Here is a 26,013-nt window from a genome sequence, read left to right on the forward strand (position 1 = left end):
CCGGCCTCTGGGTGGGGGTTGGGGGAGGGGCGCGGTGGCTCGGCGGGAGTCGGGAGGCACTAGCAGGCCCGGCCAGTCACGTGGGCTCCGGCCGGCCCAGGTGGGGCTGTGACCTGTGACGCGGGAGGCGCAGCCACAGGTGCCCTGGGCGCGCCCCGCCCCCTCCCGCCCTTCCCCTCCCCTCCCCTCCCCTCCCCGCCCGAGGCCTCGGACCCGGAGCTGCCAAGCCCGCCCAGCGCCCACCTGTGGGGCCGCAGCCGCTGCCCTCCCTCCAGACCGCGCAGGAAGTTGGGAAGGCGACCCGGGCGGGACCGCACGGCCGCAGGAGCGAGGCGGCTGCAGGACCGGACGGGACCGGGCGCTGGAGGCTGTACCGCCTCGCCGCGCCGCGGCACAGGTGAGCCTGGAGGACGGGGGACAGGGCGACGGGGGAAGGAGACGGGGAGAGTGGGAGAGGGAGAGCCGGGGGACGGGGAACTGGGGGACGGGGGGACGAGCCGGGGGACGGGGGAGCCGGGGGATGGGGGGACGAGGAGCCGGGGGACGGGGGGACGAGGAGCCGGGAGACTGGGCTAAGTCTGGGGGAGGCGCCGGGAACCGGGGGCGTCTCTCCTCCCTCCGCTTTTCCCGCAAGCTCCGCCCCGGGATCCGCCGCAACCTCGCGACCCTCCAGCGGCTCCGCCGGGCGGGAAGAGCGGGAGGGGCGGGGCTGCCGGCTGCGCGGGACGCGACCTTGGACCCCCACCCGGCCCTCTCTCAACCCCGGCGGCCGCTTCCTCTTCCTAAAGGAAAAATGCAGCCGGAACCTGGGCTCACCCTTGAGCACCTAGGACTGACTCTGGAAGCTCCAGGGAGTTCGAAAGAGAGTGGGGTGGGGGGCGGAACAGAACGACCATCTCGGGAGCTCTTGAGAATCTGCCGTCCAAACCTGCTTTGGTCCCCGGAGTTCAGAAAAGCCCCAAGAACGAAGACCCCGCCCAGGACAAACCAAAAACCACACGCCCTTCCCCCACCCCGTGGACTTGGTGGGCGGTGACAGGGAGGGACCTGCTTTGTCTCCCCTGAAAAGGGAGGCAGGGAGGGGCGCCGGGTGTGTCCCACCTACCAGGGAGCCGAGGGCTTGTCTTAGCCGCTCAGCCTGTTTCTCTCTCTGTGAAATGGGAACAAGACTCCTTTTTGAGATTTGAGTAAGTGTGGGGGCTTCAGCCCAGCGCTCAGCATAAGGTGGGGGGACCGAGGGAGGGGCAGCCAGGACAGGGCTTGGTGGCCTCTGCATCTGACCTGAGTCAAGGCCTGAGTCTTCCCTGTATCTTTGAGGGGAACGTTCTGCGCACTGCCTAACATGGGGACTTAGGGGTGCATTCGGGCCTGGCTGGGACCAGCAGGAGGGTCCAGGTGCCGTGCGTGGCTGCGGGCCCTGACCCCTCCATGCTGTAGTGCCCAGCTGTGTGGGTTCCAGGCTCACATGCTGGCTCTTTGAGAACTAAGGCAAGTGACTTCAGCTCTCCGGCCTCGGTTTCCTGATCCGTAAAATGGGAATAATAGGCGTGTGGAGGAGTTAGAAGATGTTGACCCACAAGTGTGCCAGCCAGACGTGGTCCCTGCTCTGCCATGCCCACAGCCTGCAGAGGGGAACAGGGTGAGAAGCAAGGCACTGTCCAGAGCAGGAGCCAGGGCCGAAGCTGGGCATGCCCCACCCACCCCAGTCCCAGTGGAAGGGAGGCGTCTTGGGGGCTTCCTGGAAGAAGTCAGGTCCAAGTCAGCTGGAGGGTGAGATGGGTCTCCCCCAGCTGGACACTGGGGAGAAACCCTTGCTGGGCGGCCTCCCTGAGGGCGCTAGCTCTCCAGGGGCTGTCTCTGACCCACGGGACCAACATATGTCGGAAGCACTTTCCAGCTACACATGATGAAACTGAGGCACAGAGGTGAAGCAGTGAGGAGAGGCGTCCCAGGGTCCCCACAGCCCACGTGTGGAGCATGGGTCCCCTCCCCCCATCCTAAGGATGGCCATCTGTGTTCATGTTGTGAGCCAGGCGCAGGAGTTCCCTCAGAGTTCGCTGTGAGTTTTAGTTCTGGTTTCCAGATGGATCTGGGCTGCTCCTGTCCTTAGCGCAGGGGACCATGTGGATCAGTGTCCTTATTTCTGGTGACTCCCTGGCTGAGGCCAGAACCCCCACTCCCCCGTCCCCGTTTGGGGTCAGTCATCTCGGTCAAGATGGCCTGGCCAGCAGCCCTACCCAGGCAGGCTACATTCCCTCTGCACCTGGTTTCCTTATCTGCCAGGGAAAATACCCACCTTCCAGAAGTTTGGGGAGGAGCAGAAGACACCACAGTGGGTGATGGGGCATTCAGAGGGCACGGTCTGTGTGTCCCACAGCAGGTGAATGGGTGGCAGGAGACCTGTCACCCTTGTGGGCACCTGTCACAGGCAGGCTCTGATTCCCACCCTTTGGGGGAACCCTGTGAGTGGCAGCAGAGCCAGGACAGGGCCTGGGTTTATGGCACATTATAGGGCTGTGGGCCCTACAGGGTCGTGGGGTGTCCCTTATGCTGTGCTGAGGTGCAGAATCCAAGAATTAAAGAGACAGAACACTGGAGAACTGGTGAAGAGCAGCTGGACTCGGGGAGGCCACGCCGCCTGTGAGCGGAGATCAGCAATGGCCCCAAATGCTCCAGAGCATCTGTATTTATTAGGTACAAGCAGGGGGCAGGGTCGTGAGTGAGGTCATCATCTATAGGCTTAGTAATAGGGCATACATAATCATATGAGTCACAAGCGAGGGGACACCCCATTATGTCACCTGTGCAGAGGTGGGCTGTACGCAGTAGGGGGGCGTGCCATGTGCAGTAGTAGAGGGTCGTGTACAGAAAAGGGGTCCACCCCCATTAGGTCACCGAGGCAAGGAGGTGGGCTGTGTGCAGCAGGTGTCGTGCACAACACTTCTTATCTGGGGGCTGGAGACTTCAAAGGGTTTCTAATAGAAGGATACTGTATTGGGAGGCCGAGGCGGGTGGATCACGAGGTCAAGAGATGGAGACCATCCTGGTCAACATGTTGAAACCCCATCTCTACTAAAAATACAAAAAATTAGCTGGGCATGGTGGCGCGTGCCTGTAATCCCAGCTACTCAGGAGGCTGAGGCAGGAGAATTGCCTGAACCCAGGAGGTGGAGGTTGCAGTGAGCCGAGATCGTGCCATTGCACTCCAGCCTGGGTAACAAGAGCGAAATTCCGTCTCAAAAAAAAAAAAAAAAAAAGAAGGATACTGTAAGCCAGTGCAGTGGGAGCTGATAGATATTTGCTCTTCTCTTAAGATATTTATGGGAGGATGCTTTGAGCTAGCACAGAAGCGAGAAAAGACTGACAGGGTGTACAGCCGCCGTGACTGGTCACACCAGAGGGGTTCTTCTCCCTCGGTTACTTCCAGGATCTCAGGCCTGAGGCCCACTTTCCACAGGAACTGGATGCAAGTTATTATACCTCCTTTATCAGGAGGAGAGGCTCCTGCTCCAAGCCTGCCATACAGCGTTTGCCCTTTCAGGCGGGGACACCAGCCCAGCCACCGCCTGGGTCTTTGGTTCTCGTCCTGGTCTGGCTGTTTCCCATGTGCTGCTTCTGTTCAGTGACTGTTCTAGGCATTCCTCCTACTACAGACTATTATATGGTTATATAGAAGGATTGTACAAACCAGCACTAAATGTGTCAGTACAGCTCTGACTACGATACCTGTATGATTATATAGAAAGATTATATGGGACTAAGTGTCATTATATATATAAGCTAGTATAGTAAGCAGTGAGTTATGCTCAGGCACTACCTGTGCGTGAGGTCTGCACAGTTCTCCTTCCTCAGTGCCCGTGGCAGGTGTTACCCACAGCCCATCTTGTTCAGAGTCAGAGCCGGAGCTGGGAACTGACTGGAATGCACTTGGGCTAAGCCGGCTGTGTCCAGGTCAGAGGGCCAGGCGCACTTCGCCCCCACTGTGCGAGGTGGCTCTCGGCTTAGCTGCCCAGGTTTCCCCCTCGAAGCCCTAGGGACCTTGTGACGGGTGTGTCCAGCAGCCTCGCCCACAGTAGGCAGGACTCTGACTACCAGCAGAGTCTCCTGGGGAGCAGAACTGCCCCAGTGAAGGCCGCAGAGCCAACCCCTGGCTACCTTGCAGAGGGAGCTGGCTGATGTGTGCTTCGTGATTTACAAAACCAAATCCTCCCCCGACTGATGCAACTGATTCCACATCGTGGCCGGGCAGAATTACCCGAGGACAAGGGCATTATTGTGGCTTGAGTTTGCCTGCGCTGAGGTTGGATGGACAGGTGCTGGGGAGGCCACACCCCACTGGGCCGAGTAGGGTCAGCCAGACTAGAGGCCAGGATAGGAGGGACAGAGCTGCCTGAGGACCACGTGAAGCTGGAGGCCCGTGCGGTGTCCTAACTGGAGGGGCAGCAAACTTGGGGCAGTTGGGTCCTGGCCTTGAGAGCAGCTGTGCCTAGAGCCCCAGGCCCCGGCTGGGAGACTGTACTGCTGTGGGAAAGCAGGAGGGATGGGGCTGGTGCCCACTGGAGTTCCTGGAAGCACATCTCTCTGGAAAGACGAGGAGGGACGGGGCTACAGGGCAGCCTACCCACCAAGGCCAGGTCTGAGATGCAGCAGTCCACCCAGGCCAAGTGCACACAGGACCAGACAGGCCGGCGGCGGCCCCTGAGGCTGGCCAGAGACCACGGGCTCCACCTGCTCCCCTCTGCTGCTCGCCACTTCCTGGCAAGTCCCTCATGCCCTATAACCACCTGACACGTGTCACCTGTGTGGGGTATACCAGGTGGGGTATTTAGTGGTAAAGAGAAGAGAGAGCTCTGGGTCCCAAGGCTCAGCCATAGGAGGTCCTTTCCAGTGCACCCTGAGCAGAAGCAGCAGGAAGTCACCCAAAAAGTGGCACAGGTGGGCCTGGAGGCCTGCGTGGGGCTGCCCTGGCCCAGCGTCTGCTCCTTTTGAGTGAAGGCCCCTTGCAAGTTGGTTCTTGGCATGGAACACCAGGGCCTCTCTGGGAAGACAGTGCCAAGGTAAGGAAACCAGGGCAGAGCAAGTGCCAAGGCAGGCGTTCGCTCTTCAGTTTGGGAATTCAGCCCGACTGTCTGTGGGGACATGAAGAGGAAACTGTCCCTGTCCACCAAGGGGGCTCACAGACATGGGGAGACGAGGAACAGCCAGCCAGCCAGCCTGCAGCTTCTTCTGCCCTGTGCACACCTGAAGGAGCTTTTCCTGGTGGTGGCCCCCACCCAGCGAGTCCAGGCTGCCTTTGCTGGGGAGCAGGTCTGCCACTCACCTGTGTGGCTGCCGCAGGGTGTCTGACCTCTCTCTGTGGTGCTGTAGCCAGATAACATGGCCAGCTGCTGAAAGCAGTCTGAGCTCTTGGCCCCTCCCCTTTACTGGCTCCAGGCACCAGGCGCAGGCTAGCATCTCCGTGAGGAAATGGAAGGAGACCACTGCAGAGACCAGCCAGCTGCAGGAGAGACCTGGCATGGGGCTGGGGTACCAAAGGGCCCTCCCAGGCAGCACCTGTGCTCAGGGTGTATGCACCTGGGCCTCCCCCCAGCATAGGGTCTCTGTCCACAGTAGAAGCAGAAGCAGTCAGCCACCAGCAGCAGATGTTTGAGGAAAGCCCTGTGTCTGAGGGACAGGCCAGCAGAGGTAGAGACAGGAGGGAGTGTGTGTGGTGGGGGCACAGCTCCAGCAGCCACACAGAAAGAAAGAAACTTGCTCTGGAGAAAACATGCTCCTTCCTTTCTACGGTAATGGAAGATGTCACACCCATAAAACAAGAACAGGCTGCCAGGAATGAAGAGCAGAGGGCTTTTTGAGGATAATGAAAATGACAAGACCGGGGCAGATGAGAAGATCAGGTGGAGAAAACCTCCCACAGAGAAGAACAAAATGGCGAAAAGGTAAGGAATTAGAAGGAAATGCCAGAGCTTAATGCTTATTAGTGGGTATTCTGAAAAGACAGAGTAGAAGACATAATATGAAAATCTGTGCAGCGTCAAAAGACAGGAGCAACCGTGCAGGGAGTTCCACGCAGTACCTGGCTCAGTGAACAAACGTGGACCCTACAGAGGGACATCAGCATAACTGCCAGAGTTCCCAGGTCCAGCGGGTGCCCAGACCCTCAGCGGGGCCAGGGAGAACCACATGCAGGAAGAGATCAGGGGATCGGGGCACCTCCCCAGCAACTCTGAAGATGAGAGAAGAGGGTGCCCAAATCTGGGGGGAAACCATCTGCAGTGAGAACTCTCATCTTGTCACCAGTGAGGGGAGAGGAAGAAAGAGACGTTTTTCAGCTGCCTCCCATGTGGCTTCCTGGGACGGTGCCTGCCTGGGGATGTGCTTCCGCACATGAGGGCCCGGAGCAGGTGAGAGGGGACCCAGGGTCAAGCCTCCAGCCCTGGAAGCAGCAGAGGAGGTCCTGGGGACCGCCCAGGGTGAGGCCCAGAGCACTGGGCCCTCGGTATAGGGAGGGTGGCAGGTGTCTGGTAAAAACACGGAGCTGGCCTGCTGCACGTGTGGAATACACTCTTAAGAAGCATACGGCAGAGACGCCAGAGTGCTGGGGGAAAAAATCACCTAGGGAAACCAGGCTGGTGGAATGAGAAAACAAAACCAGAGATGGGCGAGGACTTACTCTGCCCCGGGGCTCAGCGCCTTGTGCTGGCACAGGCATTGCATGATGGGGCCGGCCACGATGGAATCCTCATCCAAGAGGTGGGGAGAAGGCAGGGATGCCCAGAGGTAGGGCCCTGCAGAGCCGGCTGTGCCTTATTCTGGGAAAAACTGAAGAGCCCAGAGCAGTGCCCTCTGGGTGTCAGGGCAGCGTTGAGGAGGGGACGCCGGCTGTCATGCTAAGTCTGGTGCTTGTTGACTTTTGAAACGGGGTCCATATCTTAATAGTTCTTTAGTAAAACTGAAAACCAGAAGGCAAAGTACATGGGTGCCTGCCAGGGCCACATCTCCTGAGAGCTAGCTCCTGGGGGGGCTCTAGGTTCCAGAGCCCCTGCCCACACCCCTTAGGCTCTCTTTTAGGCCCGTGGGTGTGGCTGCCTTGCTGGGAGCGGAGGTCACACCCAGCAATGGCTCTGGCTCTCCCGTTTGGGCGCCTCCCAGCAGTGGAGCAGACTTTGACCTCTCCTGGGACAGCAGCTGCCAGCCAGGGAGTGCTACTGGCCAGGGCCAGGATACCGACATGGTCAGGGAAGGTCAGACCTGGCCAGTCTGGCCCCAGAGGGAGGAAGAGGGCTTCTCAAAGCTGGAAGGGGGACAGTGCAGGTGGGGTGCTCTGTGTTTAGGGGCTGTGGGGTATTGGGGACATTTGGTGGGAGATGTGGCATGGGGTGATGTGGGCATGTCAGTGCCACCTGCCCTTTACAACCACGTAAAATGCCCCCCAGGGAAAGAAATCACGCTTAGAATGAAGGACTTTGGGAGGGGAGCATAGGCTGCCCATGCTGGCTGCCCACCCGGGAGTGTGCCCTTCTTGGCCTGTAGACAGACAGAAGCCTGAAAGAACAGATTTCTTAACCAGGCCCCTGTAACACGCAGACACGACACTGTGAGCGGGTGATCCTGGGATGGTGCAGACCTTGGTCAGTATCACAGACGCCAGCCCTGGGGGAGGCCTGTTGTGTCTGCCCCTCTCCTCGGCCAGCTGGTGATTCGGAATGTCCTGAGGAATGCGTCCTCCTGGACAATGCGGGGGCTGCGGGGCTCCAGGGACCGCCCCTCCCTAGGGCCTGGGAGGCTCCACTGCACAAGCCTTCCTGTGATGGTTTTATCAGAGAACTTGTGTCCTGGGAGAGTGTGGTGGCTCCCAGCCGAGCAGGGACAGAGGGACATCCCTGGGTGCCCTGCGGGTGCTCCAGAGGTGCTAATTCGGGTCATTGTGTGGCTAACTCTGGGCAGCCTCCCTGCAGGAAGTCACTTTGGGTGAGTGACTCAGCCTTGTTTGCCCATCAGAAAAATCGGCTTCCACCCCCAAGAGACTCCGGCCGTTTTCATGTGTGCAAAGTTCTGGGTGTACAAGGGGCATGCTAAGTGGTGGCTGTTATTGTTTTTATTTATTTATTTTTTTAAAAAGGGAAAGAATGAAGCAGTGAGTATCCTCCGTGTTGTTACTTTTTGAACCTGCGAAGCTCCGTAAGCACGGGGAGGGAGTGTAAGCTGGTCTCTGATTCAGCAAGGCCTTGCTCACGGCAGCACGGACGTGCACTCACAGCCAGCCGGGTCTCCTGTTAAACGCTTTGCATGCTTTACGCTTCCCACAGAACCTTCAGGTGGGCCTTGCTCTTATCGTGCCCATTCTACAGGTTTTAAAACTGAGGCACAGAGAGGCAGCATCACTTGCTCATTGACCTCGTGTCTCGGTCAGGACTGCCCCCGACACATGTGGGAGTCCCTGAGCAGCAGAGGGGAGCGCTAGGAGGCCTGGGAGAGCGGACCGCAGAACCCATTGCTCAGTGCTGAGCTTCGAAAGCACCCACGAGGGTTGCAGGCAGCCCGGGGCGTGAAAGGTCACTGTGGCCGAGCAATACGCCATCACTCAGGAGGTGATGTGTAGCCACCATAGCCCGAGAGTGCCTGGAACAGACCTCCAGGCCCGGCTCCTACAGGCCGGGTCGGCTGGGGGCTCTGCACATGTCAGTCACACGGGTGTCCAGGCCATCGGGGCTCTGCCTGGCCACACATGCCCACAGTCATAGCAGCGAGGGAAGGCCCAGTGGCAGGTTGAGAGCTGGCTTTCCAAATTCCTCCCTGGCAGAGACACATGTCCCAAAGCCAGTCACAAGACTGTGCCTTTCCCACAGGGCAGGAGGGCAGCCCTGCCTTGGGTCTGGAAGGAGGAAACAGCAGTGTCGGGTGCAGGGCTGCCAGTCCTGGACCATGAAGGGGACATCGGGGTAGAGATGGGCTCAGGGACCTGAGCTGCCAGGGGGGACGGGCAGCAGTGTCACAGGGGCGGGGCTGGAGCGTGGAGTGATCGGGCCAGGGCAATGTCTCCAGGGGAGCTCCCACCCCACGCTGGGTGATGCAGGTGAGAAGCCAGTGGCTGGGTGTTGTACCTGACTCTCAGGCAGTGCCTGGTGAGGCTCCTGAGACCAGAATTGTCATGCCCAGTTCAGAAACACGGAAAATGCAAGCATGTTGCTTGGTGTGTGGAAGGGTTCCATGGACAGTCCGCCACAGTCATGTTACCATGTGGCTGAGGGAAAGGGGAATCACAGGCCTGGGTCGTTTGCCTGACCCCCCCCCACCAGTGGAGCCAGGGTTGGGTTCTCAAAAGGCGCCAATGAGGCAGAGGCTGTGGTCACTGCTGCTGTGGCTGACTCCGGCCTCGGGAAGCCCCACAGTGCAGCGTTCTCGCCCTCGTGTTCACCACGAGTACATGGTTCAGGAGGCTTCGTGACTGCAGGTGTGAGCCAGGATTCCAGCCCTGGTCTGCAGGGCTCCAGGGCCATCCGCCTGAGTGGCCCCACCTGCCTCCCGGCTCAGGAACATGTCCTCAGCCAGTCCTGCCCATCATTGTGGCCTCCCAGCCTCTCCCCGCAGGCTGCACCCACCTGGTCCCTCAGAGCTTTGAGAACCAGCGCCTGTCCAATCCCGTCCCATCCCCAGCCTCCAGCCTCAGACATGGCTGGCTCCCCACAGTGAGGGCTGGCCGTGCTGCTGACCCGCTCTGTTCCTGGCTGCGCCTCTGTCCTTGCACAGTTTGTCCTGGGAGCTGTCCTGGGGCCCCAGCCAGGTGTCTGCCAAGGAGCAGGGGGGTGGACACCCGAGGGGACTTCGGAGAGCAGCCTCATGAGACCCTCACTTCTGCCCATCCGCCAGGACCTGGCAGCTGCCCAACATGTCCCAGCGGCACTCAGACAGCTCCTTGGAGGAGAAGCTCCTGGAATACCGCTTCCACTCGGAGCTCCGGCTCGATGCCAGTGGGAACCCAGCCTCTGGGCTCCCGATGGTCCGTGGCTCCCTTCGCGTCAGGGACAATGCCGCCTTCCAGCCCGAGGCCCCGGCACCCCCAGAGCCTCGGCCCCCAGGGCATGAGGAGCCACGGCCCATCATACTGAGCACAGAGAGCCCAGCGGCCCTGAAGCTGGGCACCCAGCAGATGATCCCCAAGGGCCTGGCCGTGGCCAGCAAGTCGAAGACCCCAGCCCGCCACCAGAGCTTTGGGGCAGCTGTGCTCAGCAGGGAGGCTGCCCGGCGGAACCCCCAGCTCCTCCCAGCCGCCAGCTTCTCCCTGGACGACATGGACATGGACACGGACCCCAGGGGCATGCTGAGGCGGAACCTACGGAACCAATCCTACCGGGCAGCCATGAAGGGCCTGGGGAAGCCAGGTGGCCAGGGGGACACCATCCAGCTAAGCCCAAAGCTGCAGGCTCTGGCCGAGGAGCCCACCCAGCCTGCCATTAGGAGCCCAGCCAGACACAAGGTAGGGGCCTGCCCACATGGACCATGGGAGGGGCTGCTAAGCAGAGGGGTGGCCTGACCGGCCCACCATCATCATCTGCATCTCGGCAGCTGCCATTAGTAAGCACCTGCTGCATAAGGGCTCTCAACTGGTTTATTCCAGTTCAGCCCAGTCTGTGAGTGTGAAGATCCCACCTCGCAGAGGAGGCAGCAGAGGCTGAGAAAGGTCAAGGCATCTACCCAGGCCCCTAGACTCTGGTGTCCCTGCTCCCAGCCTTGGTGGAGGGCAGGTCCCTGGAAGGGCCTAGCCTCTGCTTCCGAGCCCTGGCCAGGAGCTGGCCTGCCTGGATGATGGAGTCCAGGGTGGCCTTATGGCACTGACTGGCCTGGCTCCATCTGCCCCAGCAGCTCTGGACAGGGACTCAGCAGGGCAGCCGTGTGGCGGCTGGGGGTTCAGGAGTCTGCATGCTCCCTCTGTACACGGAGCCCTGCTTCCCTGCCTGCTGGCAGTGACTCTAGGTCTGGGAAATGGTGGTGGCAGACCCTTCTCTGGGCAGGGTGTAGCCTGCTGCATGTGCCACTAGGGCCCAGGGGACAGAACAGCCACCTGGGGCTCCTGAGCCCAGCATCCCTCATCCCCCGAGTCACTGTTCCCTATGGCTGGGGCCAGCCTTGGTTTGAGGCAGCCTTGGAGCTGGAAGCCGTGTTCAGGGAGAGCTGCGTGGCACCTGGACACCCACACAGCCAGGACTGGGACTCTGGCCACCCTGCTTGGCCTCGTTAGCTGGTGGCCCTGGGCGCAGGCAGGGCTGGTGAGTAAGGAGAGTTAGGGCAGAGGAAGAAAGGAGAGGACGGGGTGGGGGGTGGGGGAGACGCAAGAGGGACCGGGGAAGCGCTTGAGGTGGGGTGTGGGGCACAGGGCTGAGGGTGCCAGGCCAGGTGCAGCTGGGAGTGCCTCATGTTCCCAGCCAGAAAGGGGAGTTTTCAAGCCCCAACTCATTCCAACAAATCAGCCCCTCTCCTTTTGGGAACCAGCACACCTGGACAAGTGTAGTGTCCCAGCAAAGGAGGGTGGGCTCTGAGCCGGGCACCTGAGCGTGGGGGCTTCCCAGAAACCCAGCCCCTCTCATCACTTCTGCCATCCCGGCCTTCTGCTATGTCCCCCAGGCCCTTGCTTGGGGCTGGACACTGACCCACCCGGTCCTGGTCCCCAGGGGCCTATGTGCTGCCCCACTGTCCCTCCACTGCCCTCTCCCACCCATACCTGCCCTGCCACGGGTTCTCTCCAGGCCTGCTCGATGTTCCTGAGCATCCCCTCATGGTGAGTTCAACCCTTCCTCCTCCTCCAAGCAGCCCTCCTGGACCTGATGGCCCTCAGCCACGTGTCCTGGCCTCTGCTTAGACAGGCGGTCCTGAGGCCCTGTGGAGTTGGCATTTATTGTGCACCTTTTGTGTGCCTGACAGGGCCCCCTCCCATCAGGCACAGCTTCAAACGTGGAGCCGTGAGGTCCCTGGGGTCTCTTTAGCTGGTGGGCCTGGGCTCAGGCAGGGCTGGGGTACAGTGACGCGGTAAGCCTGGGCTCAGGCAGGCTGGGGTTCAGTGTTTCGGTGTGCCTGGGCTCAGGCGGGGCTGGGGTGCAGCGTCTCGGTGGGCCTGGGCTCAGGCGGGGCTGGGGTGTAGCATCGTGGTGAGCCATACTTGCCCTGGCTGACAGCTGCGGTTTCTGTGTCTCCTTTGTGCAGAAGACGCTGGGGCGGAAACGTGGACACAAGGGCTCCTTCAAGGACGGTGAGTGGCTTTGGGAGGTACCGCAGACCGGGAGGGGCTCCAGTAGAAGCTGGTCTCACTGGGACCTCCTGGGGGTCAGGTGGGCGTCAGTTCGGTGTCAGGATTATCAAAGCGGCTTGATGGGGTCCTTCCAGAGGCTGAGGTCCTGAGGTCCCAGTGGCTGGTCTGACCATGCAGCCTTGAATAGTCTAGAAAGATCCAGAAAGTTCCCCTGGACTCTATTCTATGTGATCTGAAGGGCAGGGCACAGACAGAGCCCCCAGACTTGCCCTGAACATCCATATGTTTGCTGGGCTCGGCCTACAGTGGCAGTGTGGGGGACCAAGGCCATATCCGAGGACGCCAGGCCCACGCCACGGGCTCTGTCTCGAATCCGAGGCTGGAGGGGAGCCCTGTGTTGGGGCCTCCAGCTGGAGTGGGGAAGTGCCCACTTAGCCAGCTGGTGGGATATGAGAGCATCCCACGAGAGGTTGACATAGGGAGGTGCCTGCTGCTGGGGTCAAAGTACTTGATGAGGTCAGAGGCCTGGGGGGACTGGGGCCTCAAGTGCCCAGCTCCAGGCCTGGCCTCTGTCCAGAGGCCCCAAGGCACAGTGGCCCGCTCTAGCCCCCAGCAGCTTTGTGGACAGGCATGGGCCCAGGAGGGGACACTGAGGCCTCCTCTACAGAAATCTCTGGGAAAACCATCTCAGGAGGGGCTTGTGGTGTGGGAGAGGTCTCAGGACTGGCGCCCAGCACCTTCCTGCCCAGCACCTTCCTGCCCAGCACCTTCCTGCCCAGCACCTTAGGCGGCCCCCACCCAGAGCCTCCCTCTCCCTCACAGCCGTGGAGACTGTGGGCTCTAGAGGACCCCGCCCAGGAGGGCCTGTCCTGCCTGATCCCATCAAGGGCTCCGAAGAGGCCTTGGGGAGGGCTCAGCCTGTGGGTTCCAGGGAGGCCCAGCCTTTTTCAATCCCCGCTTCTCTCTCCAGACCCCCAGTTCTACCAGGAGATCCAGGAGCGGGGCCTGAACACCAGCCAGGAGTCTGATGATGACATCCTTGACGAGCCCTCCAGTCCCGAGGGAGGCCGGAAGGCGGATGCCACCATTGTGGTCAAGAGCTACCGGCCCGCCCAGGTCACCTGGAGCCAGCTCCCGGAGGTAGCGGTGGAGGGTGGGTGAGGCCGCCCCCTGGAGGCAGGCAGAAGCCACAGCCTTTCCCCCATGCCACTGTTCCTTTCCCGAGCCCAAGTGGCTGGTCCCCAGCAGCGGCCCAGTTCTCCCAGGGACGATGGGCAGCCTTCTCAGAAGCCCCTTGGCTGTGGGCAGCGGACCTGTGGGTCTCCCTTCTCCCTCCTGTGCCCTGCGTTGCCCTGCCCATGTGGGGCTGGCTCAGCACCTGGAGTGGTCACAGGAGGGTGGGCCACCGGGCATGCCAGTTTGCCCTCTACCATCATGCATGTAAGGGGCGGCCCTGCTCAGACTCCCCTCAGGGAGCTGCAGGCACCAGGAGTTTCTTCCCAGGAAAGGGCTAGAGGATCTGCTGGAGGAGGCAGCCGGGATGGGAGTGGCTGGGGCTTAGAGCTGGCACCAGGGCCAAGCCACCCCTTCGCTTTTCACATCGGAAAATGGGGGCTTGTCCCCACCCTGTGGGGTCTCAGTGGAGAGCATGGCCCAGAGCAGTCCTCGTGCTTGTGGGGGTGGCTGCTCCTGCCCCAGGTGGACCGCACATGACCCCTGCTTGAGGGCCTAGGGAGGGTACCATGTGTGGCCGTGGGCGTGGCGGGCATCAGGGAGGGCAGGCTCCCACCTGCAGTACAACGGGGCTCCTTGTTCTTCATCTGGAGGGGCTGGCACTGTAACCGCCCACCATGTTCCATGGCACTTCGTGCCCCAGGACCCTGGCCAGGGCAGACCCAGCGTGGGGTGAGGACAGGCAAAGAGCAGCCCCCTCACAGACAGAAGGGTCTGGAAGTGCAGGTTTACTCCACTTTGGAGCTGGGCATGTGTGGTCTCCTCCTGTCTGGGGTGGGGTTCAGCACTGCACCCTGGTAACTGCAGAGATTCCGGCCCCTCATGGGAAGGAGGCACTGGCTTGGGGGACAGGGACTCGCTCTTGGACAAGGTGCTGTTGGCAGCCTTTCTGCCCAGCCCAGTGAGGAACAGAGCACAAAGCAGGGTGACCCGGGTCCTGCAGAGGGGACGCCGGGCAGTGTGACAGCCCGCTGTACCTGACGCACTCTGCCAAGGGAACCACGCTCCTGCCAAGGTGACCCACCAGCTGTGGCCCCTGAGGAGAAGGGAGCCGGGTGGGCACAGCATCACCCATACCTTCACTGACACCTCGCCCAGGTGGGGTCTGGGTCAGTCCTGCCCTCCACATTCCCTCGCTGGGTGGGCCCTGCATCTCTCCATCTGTTGGGAAGGTCTTTGGGATGAGAGCCCCTCCTGCCCTCTGGCCTTTCCCTCTGGATGCCCCATGTTCTTTTCTGGGCTGCTCTGGGGCTCTTTGGAGGGGTTGGGCCTGCTCATCAGCATCCCCTAGGAGGACTCCACAGAGAGGAAGGTGGCAGGGACAGGTTGGCTCCAGGGTCAGACTTCACCAAGCCCAGCGGGGTGGCTGTGGGTGTCTGCCCAAGCCCCTGCCTCAGCTGTCTATCAGGAGGTCCATCAGGAGGAGGACAGAAGAGAGACTTTAGCACGGGCTTCCAGGACATGTGACCTGGAGCTCCTGGGCCTGTGTCCCCCCAGGTGATGGAGTCAGGCATCCTGGAGCAGCTCTCCACCGAGGAGCGCAAGAGGCAGGAGGTGAGGGCCCTGGGCGGGAGGGCCACCCCACCATGGCCTGGGCCACACCATACCCGGGGAGGGGTAGCAGCCAGGTGGTACTGCCAGCCTTCCCTCTGTGGCCACCTCCAGCGCCAGGCCCCTGTCCTGATGACCAATGCCTCGAACAGGCCTGGCTGTGCCTCTACCCATGCTGTGCCCTGATGGAGCCCCTTTGTGTCACCGGGTGAATCCTCAGAGTCCAGCCGCTGCCATCACCCTCTTTTCCAACGTGGACGGGGTTCATTGCCCAGCTTCATGCAGCTCATAAGGCACCCAGCCAGGGGCATGCAGGGAGGTCAACCTGGCATCCCCAGGCTGGCTGTCCTGACAGGCCCATCCAGGGGTCTGTCTGAAGCTCCTGTCCCCACCTGCCCCTGCCACCTGGGCCACATCCTCTGAGCATCAGTCCCTGAGGCACGCCCGCATCCAGTGTCACTGTGGGGCTCACCCAGGCCCCTTTCCGCAGGCCATGTTTGAGATCCTCACGTCCGAGTTCTCCTACCAGCACAGCCTGAGTATCCTGGTGACAGAGTTCCTGCAATCCCAGGAGCTGCGGGCGACCATGACCCAGATGGAGCATCACCATCTCTTCTCCAACATCCTGGACGTGTTGAGTGCCAGCCAGAGGTAAGGCCTCACCACAGCCTTCCACACAGGTGCCTCTGTCAAGAAGGCGCCCCCCATCCTGGGCACCACAGCAGCATCAGCAGGACCTGGGGAGCCTGGGCTTCACCTGATGGGACAGTTTGGGGCAGCTGCCACGGAGCGTGACAAACTCTGATGGTCCTTGAGGCCATGGAGAGCTGGACCCAGGGCCAGGCCAAGTGCTGGGCTATGGCGTCCTGGTTGCTCGTAAGATGTGGAGCACTTCTCAGGGCTACAGCCCTGCCACACTGCCAAGTGCCATTCACCAGGACACCCAGGCACAGAGGGCTGCATGACCCAGGCAGTGGTGCTCACAGCTGCTCACCCGTAGGCAGGAAGTTTCAAGTTGCAGCCCTGGGTCATGTTCCACCCAAAGGTGTCTGGTGGCTGGACCTGGGCTCTGGTTGCAGGGCCTGGAGCTGGAAGAGTCTGGAAATGCAGCTGATGCAGCTACAGGCCAGCATGGGTGTGTGTCCACAGGTGTGCGTGCATGGGTGTGCATGTGTGTGCCTGGGCAGGGTGTGTCCACAGGTGTGTGTGCATGGGTGTGCATGTGTGCACAGGTGTGTGCCTGGGCAGCGGTGTGTCCACGGGTGTGTGTGCACGGGTGTGTGCCTGGGCAGGGGTGTGTCCATGGGTGTGTGTGCATGGGTGTGCATGTGTGTACAGGTATGTGTGCCTGGGCTGGGGCATGTGCATGGGTACACGGGTGTGTGCTGGGCAGGGGTGGGTCCACAGGTGTGTGTGCATGGGTGCACAGGTGTGTATGCCTGGGCAGGGGTGTGTCCACGGATGTGCATGGGTGCATTGGTGTGTGTGCCTGGAGAGTGGCTTGGGAGCATTTGGCACCCTGGTGTGTGTGCATGGGTGTGTATGGATGGATAGAGATGCATGTGCATGGTGTGTGTGCCTGAGCAGGGGTGTGTGCAAAGGTGTGTATGCATGGGTATGCGTTGGCATGGGTGTGTGCCTGGGTGTGTGTGCGTGCATGGACGGGGTGTATGTTTATAGGTGTGCGTGGGCAGCTGTGTGTGCATGGGTGTGTGTGTGGGTGTGCATGGGCAGAGGAGTGTGTGCATGGATGTATAGGCGTGTGTGTGTGCATGGACAGGTGTGTGGCAGGGGTGTTTTTTGTAGTGGTGTATTACGTAGGTGTGTGTGTGGGCAGGGGTGTGTGTGGTCTCCATGTGCTGCCCCTAGATTCAGGAGGACCCTGGGGCATCATTTAGTCCTCTGAGCCTTGGCCTCAATGTTAACCTGAGGGGCAGCGCCTCTGGCCACTTCATGGGCTTGGGCGATGCTGCAAGATGATTAGGGACCTGTAGTGCCTGGTACGGGGTGGCCCCAACAGTGGTGGCTGCTGGCTCATTCTTATATCAGCCCCACCCCTGGCAAGTCCCACCCATCTACTCCCTGTGGGGTGCCCTTGCGGAATTTGGGGACCCTGAGGGTGGACTGGGAGCCACCTTATTCCTGGAGGCAGGGGCTTTCTGTAGAGCTCCAGGGACCAGCTGTGGGAAACGCCCAATCTCTGACTCATCGTGGGACACGGTTGGAGAGGGGGAGGGGTCTGGGACAGTGGCTTCGGAGTAGGGTCCCCTCTGTGTCAGGGGGCTGTGTGTTTGCCTCTGACCTCCCTGGGGCTTTAGATTGCTGCCCTGGGGCGGGAAGCTCCGGCTTTCTCCCTGAGCTGGGCTCCGGAAGCTCCTGGCATTCATTTACAGTGAACTCTCTGGGGAATCATCGCTATTCGGGGTCAGCGGCGGGTGGCCGGCTCTCCCAGACCCTTCTCAAAACGTGCAGTGGCCAGGTGAGCTGCTGGCTGGCCTGGCCAGCCTTGGCACACATACGTGTCTCAGCCCTGCTCATCCAGTGGCCAGGACCTCCATGCTCTCCTGGGTCCTTGTCCACAGGGCCGCTGCTCCATCTGCTGGGGCTTCCCAAGGGCAAGTGGCTCTCCGGATGCTCTCCCTACAGGAATGGTGGCTCCTACGTGGGTGAAAGGCCCAGTCGGGCCCAGTGAGCAGTGGGAGGAGGGACCCTGCCTACCTCCAAGCTGGGCAAGGGAGTACTCAGAAGAACAGAGCTCTTGGGGTGGGAGGACCTCCCATGCCCACGGCCTGGAGACATGGATATGGTCTCAGGTTGGGTGCTCTGAGGGTCTGCAGGATGGATGAGGCTCCAGCCACCACCTTGCACACTGGGTAATCTTTGTGGGTCCAGCTAAGCCTGGCCTTGATGGCTCTGGCTGCCACCAAGAACCTTGGCAGCTCTGGCCCAGCTCTGACCAAGTTTTAACTCCCTTTGTCCCGGTCACCCTAAGCCAAGGCCTGGGTCACGGAGGAGGTGAAGGGCTCGTAGTCACCTCCAGGGAGTCTGCCAAGAGCCCACACCTGCCCCCTGGCCTTGACTCCCCACTCAGATGGGTAGGGGACCCAGTGAAAGCAAATAGACAGTTCATGAACCCAGCTGGGAGCTTGGCCGGCAGAGCTGCTGGGATTTGGGATTCATCCTTGGAGGTATTGCCCCTCTGTATGACCCGGAGGCTGGGCTCTTGTGCCTGTCCCTGAGCTTCCGTTCCTGAGTTTCTTCCCAAGGGCAGGCTGATGCCGTAGTGGGGGCCCAGTTGTTTTAGCTGGAAGGAGCTTGAAGGGCAAAGGGCACCAACTGGACAAAGCACCAGGACAGGAGGTCCAAACGGGCCCACCTTTGGGGACAGTCACTGGGGCTGTCGCCGCTAGATGACAGAGGGACGACACTGGTGCATGGGATCATGGCGGGGGCTCGGTAAGGAACCCCAAGGCCTCTCTGACCGCTTCCCACCTGCCCTCCCTGCTGTCCTGCATCCCACCCACCTTGAGTGCCTGCCATGTGCTGTCTCTGGGACCTGAGCTTGGCTCCTGCCGTGTACATGTGTGTGTTTTGAGTGTGTGTGCATATGCACGTCTGTGTGTGTATACATGGGGCCCGACTGCCAGCCCTGTGACACCCTCCTCAACCCTCCTCACTTTCAGGTTCTTCGAGGACCTGGAGCAGCGGCATAAGGCCCAGGTGCTGGTGGAGGACATCAGCGACATCCTGGAGGAGCACGCCGAGAGGCACTTCTACCCCTACATTGCCTACTGCTCTAACGAAGTCTACCAGCAGCGCACGCTGCAGAAGCTGACGTGAGTGGGGTGCCCAAGGTCTCAAGCGCCCTCCTGCTGCCAGCCCACCTTCTGCAGGCCCCGCCTGATTTTGGTACGGGCCAGTCATGCAGAGCCTGGAAGAACAGTCTTGTCCTCTTGCAGAAGCAGCAATGCCACCTTCCGAGAGGTCCTGAGAGAGATTGAGAGGCGGCCAGCGTGCGGGGGCCTGCCCATGCTCTCCTTCCTGATCCTGCCCATGCAGCGGGTAACCCGGCTGCCCCTCCTGACAGATGTGAGTTCACCGCCTGGGGCTGGGGCTGGGCGCACCTTCTGGGTCCTACTGCCAGACCCCCCTCGGACAGAGCATTGCTGTCTTGTGACCTTCTCCTCCCTGCCTGGCCTGTGATATTTTAATAGTTGTGACCATACAACAGCTTTAATAACCACAACGACTCTGTGGTCACCGCCACCAGCAGCGCTCAGTGCCTGGAGCTGTTCCAGCGCTCGGAAGATTTTTGTTCACTTACTCAGTGGTTCATGAGCTTCAGGCACACTGACAAGCTGGAACTGGCATCACCCAGGCCCCACCCCACCAGTCCTAGACGTGGTAGCTCTGTGGGTGTCCCAGTCACCTACTCTCCCCATTCTGTGGATGCAGAGAGGGGCTCACAGGGGCTCACCGGCATTGACTGCATGTGTGAGATGCCAGCCTGCAGGGAAAAGGATACATGATGGTGAAACGTGGACACATTCACATACATGTGTATACAGTGTACATGCATTCACATATATGCACATGTGCGTGCATGTCCCTGTGTGCACAGTGCACACATTTGCATACATGCACACACTGGCACTGTACACAGAGGCACCCAGTGTATGCACGTACACACAAGTTTGCACACACAGGAACACGTGCACACACAGTACACACCCATATTCACACACATGCATGCTGCCTGCACACACACAGTAAACACCCATATTCACAGGCTTACAGGTATACATGCGCACACAGTACACACCTCTATTCACACACATGCATGCTGCCTGCACACACAAGACACCCATATTCACATGCATGCAGTACACACGTGCACAGTGCACACCCGTATTCACACGTATGCAGTACACGCACACAGTGCACACCCATATTCCCATACATGCAGGTACACACGCACACAGGGCACACCCGTATTCACATGCATGGGGTATACACACACAGTACACACCCATATTCACACGCATGCAGGTACACGTGCACACCCGTATTCACACGCATGCATGCTGCCTGCACGCACACAGCTCCACATATGGCAGGGCTGCCCAAGCCAGACAGAATCCCAAACTCCCGGGGGCCCCAGGGATGTGCAGAAATGGGGCTGCCGATTCCCCGCATTGAATGTAGATGGCCAAGGATGGGAAGGGGAGGGTTCCGGGCGGGGATGCTAGTTCCTGTTCCCACTCAACCTGGCCTGACCTGGCAGAGCTCCAGGTGACACAGAGGCCATCAGGGGCTGGACGTGCAGTGGGACCCTGCAGGAGCCCTTGGGAGGCCAGCTCTTGACCGCCCTGCAGCCCAGCCCCACCAAGGGTCTGGTGTTGGTGGGAGCACCACAGCTGGGATGCCAGGGGGACTCTCTGCCCCATGTCTGCTATCCTGTACAGACACTCTGCCTCAAGACCCAGGGCCACTCTGAGAGGTACAAGGCTGCCAGCCGTGCACTGAAGGCCATCAGCAAGGTGAGATGGGGCCTGGCCCCAGCCCCTCTACAGTCCCGTACCTCGACCCTGCCCCCACCCCACCCTACCTCACCCAGTGTCATAGAGCTGGCTCCCTGCACCGTCCAGGGCAGGGAGAGTCCTCCGATTATCCATCCCAAGCCTTTCAGAGTGTTGACAGGAAAACCAGGGCCCAGAGTAGGGGGTGGGGGGGGTCTCGCACAGTTGATGTGCCCGTGGCATGGCTGGTCCAGTGCAGCCACTGTGGGCAGCCAGGTGCTGGTGGGCAGAGGTCCAGGGCCCAGCAGCACCAGCCTCTCATACGGGCCCCGCCCTGCAGCTGGTGAGGCAGTGCAATGAGGGGGCCCACAGGATGGAGCGCATGGAGCAGATGTACACGCTGCACACACAGCTGGACTTCAGCAAGGTCAAGGTAGGTGGCCCCGGACCTCAGGCCACTCAGACCAGTTCCCGCTCGGCCCTCCCTCCTGGCCTGCGTGTGAGGTCAGGTCATACCCCTGAGCCTGAGGGCTGGGGAGTAGGTGCCTGTGCTTGTGAGGCCTGGGGGCTGGGCCTCCTAGGACTGGTGCCTTTGGCCTCTCCCAGCCTCAGTTTCCCCATCTTGAAATGTCCTTGGTGTACCCCTCCCCAACTCCACTGGGTCGGCCTCTGTGGCCCTTGCCCCATCCCCAGGACTGCATGGGCAAAGGGCAGACCCCAGTCCCTCAGTGACAAAGCCGAGGGGCCAACAGGAGTGGCATAGTCAGTGCACTTACCTGGGAACAGGGCTCCTTGCTGGTCCCTCGGGGGCTGGGCAGAGCCTGAGGATTGAGGGGAGGGGACAAGGTGATTCCAGGGCTGGCCTTGATCTCAGGTTTCTCAGTGAGGCTTGGATTCTGAGTAGGGTGAAATGTTTCCATCCCAGGCCCGGGCAGCCCTAATCCCTGCCACAAACAGGCAGGGCTCGGACCTCTGCCTCCAGAGTCCCCCCACCATCCCACACACTGGCCCCATCATCTGCTGCTGGTAGACAGCCCAGGGACCATCCGGCAAGGCGGGCCCACATGGGCCTCCTGTCCTGGTGCTCCACCCAGTGGGTGCCCTTCAGAGGTGGAGCATGGAGTGGGTGACATGCTATGGGCCACCCTCGCTCAGGGCCGTGGACAACTGAGTAAGGACGCAGGGGGTCCCAGCTGGGGGAGGGGGCTCCCAGAGCGGGTCAGGAGCAGACGTCAGGGCAGTGACGTCCCTAAGCGCTCAGGGGGTCCCAGCTGGGGGAGGGGGCTCCCCGGGCAGGTCATAAGCAGACATCAGGTCAGTGAGTTCCCAGCCCACAGCTGTGCAGGTCTTATGCTTGTCTACATGATCCTCTTGAGTCTGGGGCATAACACCTGTCCCACCAGAGCAGGGACCCCCTCCCAGACAGCCAACCCCTGACTGGGCCTCTTACCCCCACATGGTCTTGAAGCTGGTTTCTGAGTCAGGTGTGGAAGTAGGGAGAGCAGGCCCATCCAGGAGGGAGGGTGGCGGCAGAGGCCTGGAGCCGGGGCACTGGGGGCTCTGAGCCTATAGTGGGCACAGGCAGAGAAGATGGGGCCACTGAGAGCAGGTGGGGAGGTATCAATAGTGGCTGAGGAGTTGGGGTGGTGGGCAGGTGGGCAGGCTCCTCCTTCCCGCACTGCACCCCCCACAGCCCTGTGCTGCCACCACACATCACCCCCTCACTCCTCGTCACCCCCACACTCCCTACCCCTGACATTGCCCACCTTTGTTGCCGCCACGCTGCCTACCCCCACACTGCCCATCTCCGCACTGCCACCCCACTGCCCCCGGCTCAGGAGCTGGGAAAGGCCCATACGTGGAGCGTGGCCATCGGGGGCGGACCTGCCTCTGCCAGCCCTCCCTCAGTGCCCAAGAGGCCCAGCGTCTGTGTAATCGCCATGGAGCCCTCCCACCACGGAGGGGTGAGATGCGCATGGAGAGCACTGGCCTTCCAGTCCTGGCTTGGGTGGAAGGTTCCGTGGTCACCCAGCCCTGCGCTGTCGGGCAGGGTCTGGTCCAGGGCCTGACGCACCTTGATTTGAGGCCCGGACACATCATGCCCCTTTCCTCTGCCCAGTCCAACCTGGGGCAGCCAACTGGTCACCCAGTCCAGAGGCAGGGGTCAGTCCCACTGGGTGTTGTGCATCCTTTACCCCTTGGGGACCTGCTTGTCCCGGCTCTGTCCTCCCAGTCCCTCCCCCTGATCTCCGCCTCCCGGTGGCTGCTGAAGCGAGGGGAGCTGTCCTTGATGGAAGAAACCGGACTTTTCCGAAAACTCGCCAGCCGGCCCACATGCTACCTATTCCTGTTCAACGATGTCCTGGTTGTGACCAAGAAGAAGAGGTGGCCGTGGGGCAGGAGGGTGGGAAGCCCTGCTCCATGGACACTGGGCCACTAGCCCTGGGGAAGGAACGTGGGGGAGCCAACACTGAGCCCCTCTGACCTCAGAGCCGGGGCGTGGCTTCTACTTGGCACATACTAGACGTAAAGGTCAGGTGATGCTCACTGTCAGCCTCTGGCCTTCTCTGCAGACCTGGGTCTGCCTGTTCAAGCCATGAGGAGGACTCAAAAGCTGTGGCCTCTGTTCTGTGGTTTGGGAGAACTCCTGGAGGCTGGCTGTGGCTGCCTTCCCACTGCAGGGTAGCTGGGTGGGAGCTGGACGGGAGCCAGGCAGGCACTGGGTAGGAGCCAGGTGGGACCATCCCACTTACCGACTGCCCATGTCCCCACAGCGAAGAGAGCTACGTGGTCCAGGACTATGCCCAGATAGACCATGTCCAGGTGGAGAAGATGGAGCCATCAGAGCTTCCCCTGCCCGGGGGCGGCAACCGAAGCTCCTCCGTGCCCCACCCCTTCCAGGTGACGCTGCTTCGCAACAGCGAGGGCCGCCAGGAGCAGCTCCTGCTCTCCTCTGACTCCGCGTAAGGGGGCTCCCGGGAGGGCAGCTCCCAGGCCACGGGTACCCGGCTCCACAGGGACTGGCTCATCCTCCCCACCTCGCTGTCTGTTCCGAGGCTGGCTCCAAACGCCCACCGTGCACCTGGCCCTGCTGTTGGTGCCAGTGTAGAGCCACAGAACAGAAACAGCTTTGTCCTCTTGGAGTTTATGTTCCCAGGAGGGGATGCACCAGCAGTTGGGCCACCAGGAGTGGGAACAAGGGAGGAAACAAGGTGGGGGGCTGGGGGTTGTGGAGTGGGGGGCGGTGGGGCCATGAGGAAGCTCAGCCCAACTGAGCAGGGGAGTGGGGCGGGAAGGAGGTTGCTCAGCAGAGGCAGAGCCTTGCCAAGGCCCCATGGCAGGAGAGCCCTGAGGACACAGTGGCAGGCGAACAGCAGTGGTTCTGGGGTGCAGCGAGCCCAGTGGGGTCCAATGTGGACGGCAGAGTGGTCCCAGTGCTCAGGGTGGGAGCAGGCACGGTTGGGGGCTCTGGGACCCCCTGTGGAAGGCAGGCATTTGGGTGTGCCAGGCCCCATATTCCCTCCAAGTTCCTCTTGGCTGAGTACAGCTCTGGGTCCTGTTTACAGATGAGGATGCTGCATCCGTCCCAGCAATGGTGGGGGGCAGGGAGCTGGGGCTCAGTGCCAGGACACGGAGTGGCCTTGGGTCCAGCAGGCTGGGGTCTGGGTGTGTGGCTGCTGCCCAACTCTGCCACCTGGGGTGGGCTGGGGTGACTCCGGTTAGCCTGCCTGGCAGTCTGCCCACCCCTGCCACCCATCTCTTGCCACCCCCTTGGGTGTCTGTCAGGAGTCAACATGAGAGGGCAGCATCGGCCTCAGCCCTGCTCATGCTGTCTCTGACCCCCAGGAGTGACCGGGCGCGGTGGATTGTGGCACTCACGCACAGTGAGAGACGGTGGCAAGGCCCTGCCAAGAAGGGAGGTGAGTGCGGGCTGGGGCCTGCAGGGCTGGTCTTCTGCCGTGGCCCAGAGGAGCCTGGCACCTGGCCGTGTGCTGGGGTCCAGCAGTCGGGGCGCCCTTGCCCCAGGGCACATGTCCACTGGAGGCTGTCGGGAAGCGGAGCCTGGCCCATGCCTGCCGACAGTCCTGTGACAGCTGCTGCCCTACCCAGACCTACCCCAGGTGGAGATCACCAAGGCCTTCTTCGCAAAGCAGGCGGATGAGGTCACGTTGCAGCAGGCAGACGTGGTCCTGGTCCTGCAGGAGGAAGACGGTGAGTGCAGGGGGTGGGCAGCGGGCACAGATGGGTGAGCATAAGTGTCCAGCTGGGCCAGGTCCAGAGCATGCCGGGCTGCAGGGTAGCCACGTGCTCACAGCCTGCCTCACCCTCCCTCGAGGGCCTCCTCAAACGGAGCACTTCCACATCCCCGAGGCCGAGAATCAAAAGCAGGTTCATGGTCAGTATGTCCCATGTGGGGAGGAGGAGGTGTCTCTGCCCTCCTAGGGGATCCTCACGCAGCCAGGCCCAGCACGATCCTGCAGAAGGCAGGTGGGGCTTCTCACACGGGACGGGCTGTGTGGGGTGTGCTCAGCCCGCACCCTTCCCTGTGGCGAGCACCCGAGCAGGGGCCAGGGTCCTGGTGACCGTGAGCAAGGCCTCAGTGGCTGTCTGCTCTGAGGCAGGAGCAGGTGGTGAGTTCCAGGAGAAGTCTGGCCCTGGGCTGCTCAGGCCCAGCAGCTCAGAGGGCAGGGGACCCATGTCCTTCTCTCACCTCCCTCCCACCCCCATCCGGCTTCAGGGTGGTTCTATGGTGAGAGGCTCCGGGACGGAGAGACAGGCTGGTTCCCCCAGGACTTTGCCCGCTGCATCACCAGCCGTGTGGCAGTGGAGGGCAACGTCCGCAGGATGGAGCGTCTGCGGGTGGAGACGGACGTGTAGCCCGGGTGAGGCCAGCCGGCGGGAGCACAGCCTGTCCCTGGATCAGTGAGTGGCTTCGCCTGGCTCCCACGAGTGTGCAGCGCTTGTCCCAAGGACCCTGCATGGTTCCCTGGGGCTTCCCAAGCCCCTGTGGCTGTGGTGCCCGGCTCTGGACACTTCACGGAAGGAAGATCACATGTCCCCCAAGGGACACCCCCAGGCAAGCTCAAGGGGGCTGCGCCGCTTCCCAGGGAGCCCAGCCTAGTCCCACTGGCTGGCCGAGCCTCTCAGCTGCTGGGTCCCACCACCTCCCCGCTGCACCCACGGGGCAACTCCACCCTGACTGATGGGCACCGGGGCATCTCAGGATTCTGCTCCCAGGTTCCTTCTCTTTGCCAGGACCCTGGCCATGCCCCACCCTGTGATTATCCGGGACAATGTGAAGTCTCCTATACCCTTCCTACTCTCACACGGGACAGGAAGGACCCTGAGGGTCCAGGAGTGCCCTGAGTTCTGAGAGGAGGCCGGCCAGAGGGAGGGGCCCTGCAGGGCCAGCAGGGAGAGTTCGATGTTGAGGTTTTTAAACGCATTAAAGTTATTTCTCTAGAA

The 26,013-nt window shown here is 61.3% G+C and overlaps 1 protein-coding gene and 1 long non-coding RNA gene across 3 annotated transcripts; one reads left to right on the forward strand and one right to left on the reverse strand.

Moving 5' to 3' along the window:
• Window positions 1–197: 197 nt before the first annotated feature.
• On the forward strand, window positions 198–26,013 carry ARHGEF16 (Rho guanine nucleotide exchange factor 16). 2 transcript variants are annotated; one of them, XM_035307473.3, is made up of 15 exons: window positions 198–397; window positions 9,871–10,477; window positions 12,199–12,244; window positions 13,215–13,384; window positions 14,975–15,031; window positions 15,519–15,679; window positions 18,712–18,864; window positions 18,988–19,117; window positions 20,494–20,568; window positions 20,888–20,980; window positions 22,781–22,932; window positions 23,322–23,510; window positions 24,394–24,467; window positions 24,658–24,759; window positions 25,286–26,013. In XM_035307473.3, exons 2-15 carry the CDS (start codon window positions 9,890–9,892, stop codon window positions 25,423–25,425), a joined length of 2,130 nt encoding a protein of 709 aa, XP_035163364.1. In that variant the 5' UTR covers window positions 198–397; window positions 9,871–9,889; the 3' UTR covers window positions 25,426–26,013. The 2 variants fall into 2 exon arrangements, with proteins under 2 accessions (XP_035163364.1, XP_035163365.1); XM_035307474.3 differs by having other exon boundaries at window positions 15,558–15,679.
• Window positions 19,407–24,782, reverse strand: LOC144576917 (uncharacterized). The gene is made up of 4 exons (XR_013519747.1): window positions 24,664–24,782; window positions 21,998–22,113; window positions 21,324–21,368; window positions 19,407–19,535 (listed from the first exon to the last, which is right to left on the reverse strand). It is a non-coding gene; the product is annotated as an uncharacterized LOC144576917 (long non-coding RNA).

The sequence above is a fragment of the Callithrix jacchus genome, chromosome 7 (assembly GCF_049354715.1).
Source record: "Callithrix jacchus isolate 240 chromosome 7, calJac240_pri, whole genome shotgun sequence".
Taxonomy (NCBI): Eukaryota; Metazoa; Chordata; class Mammalia; order Primates; family Cebidae; genus Callithrix; species Callithrix jacchus.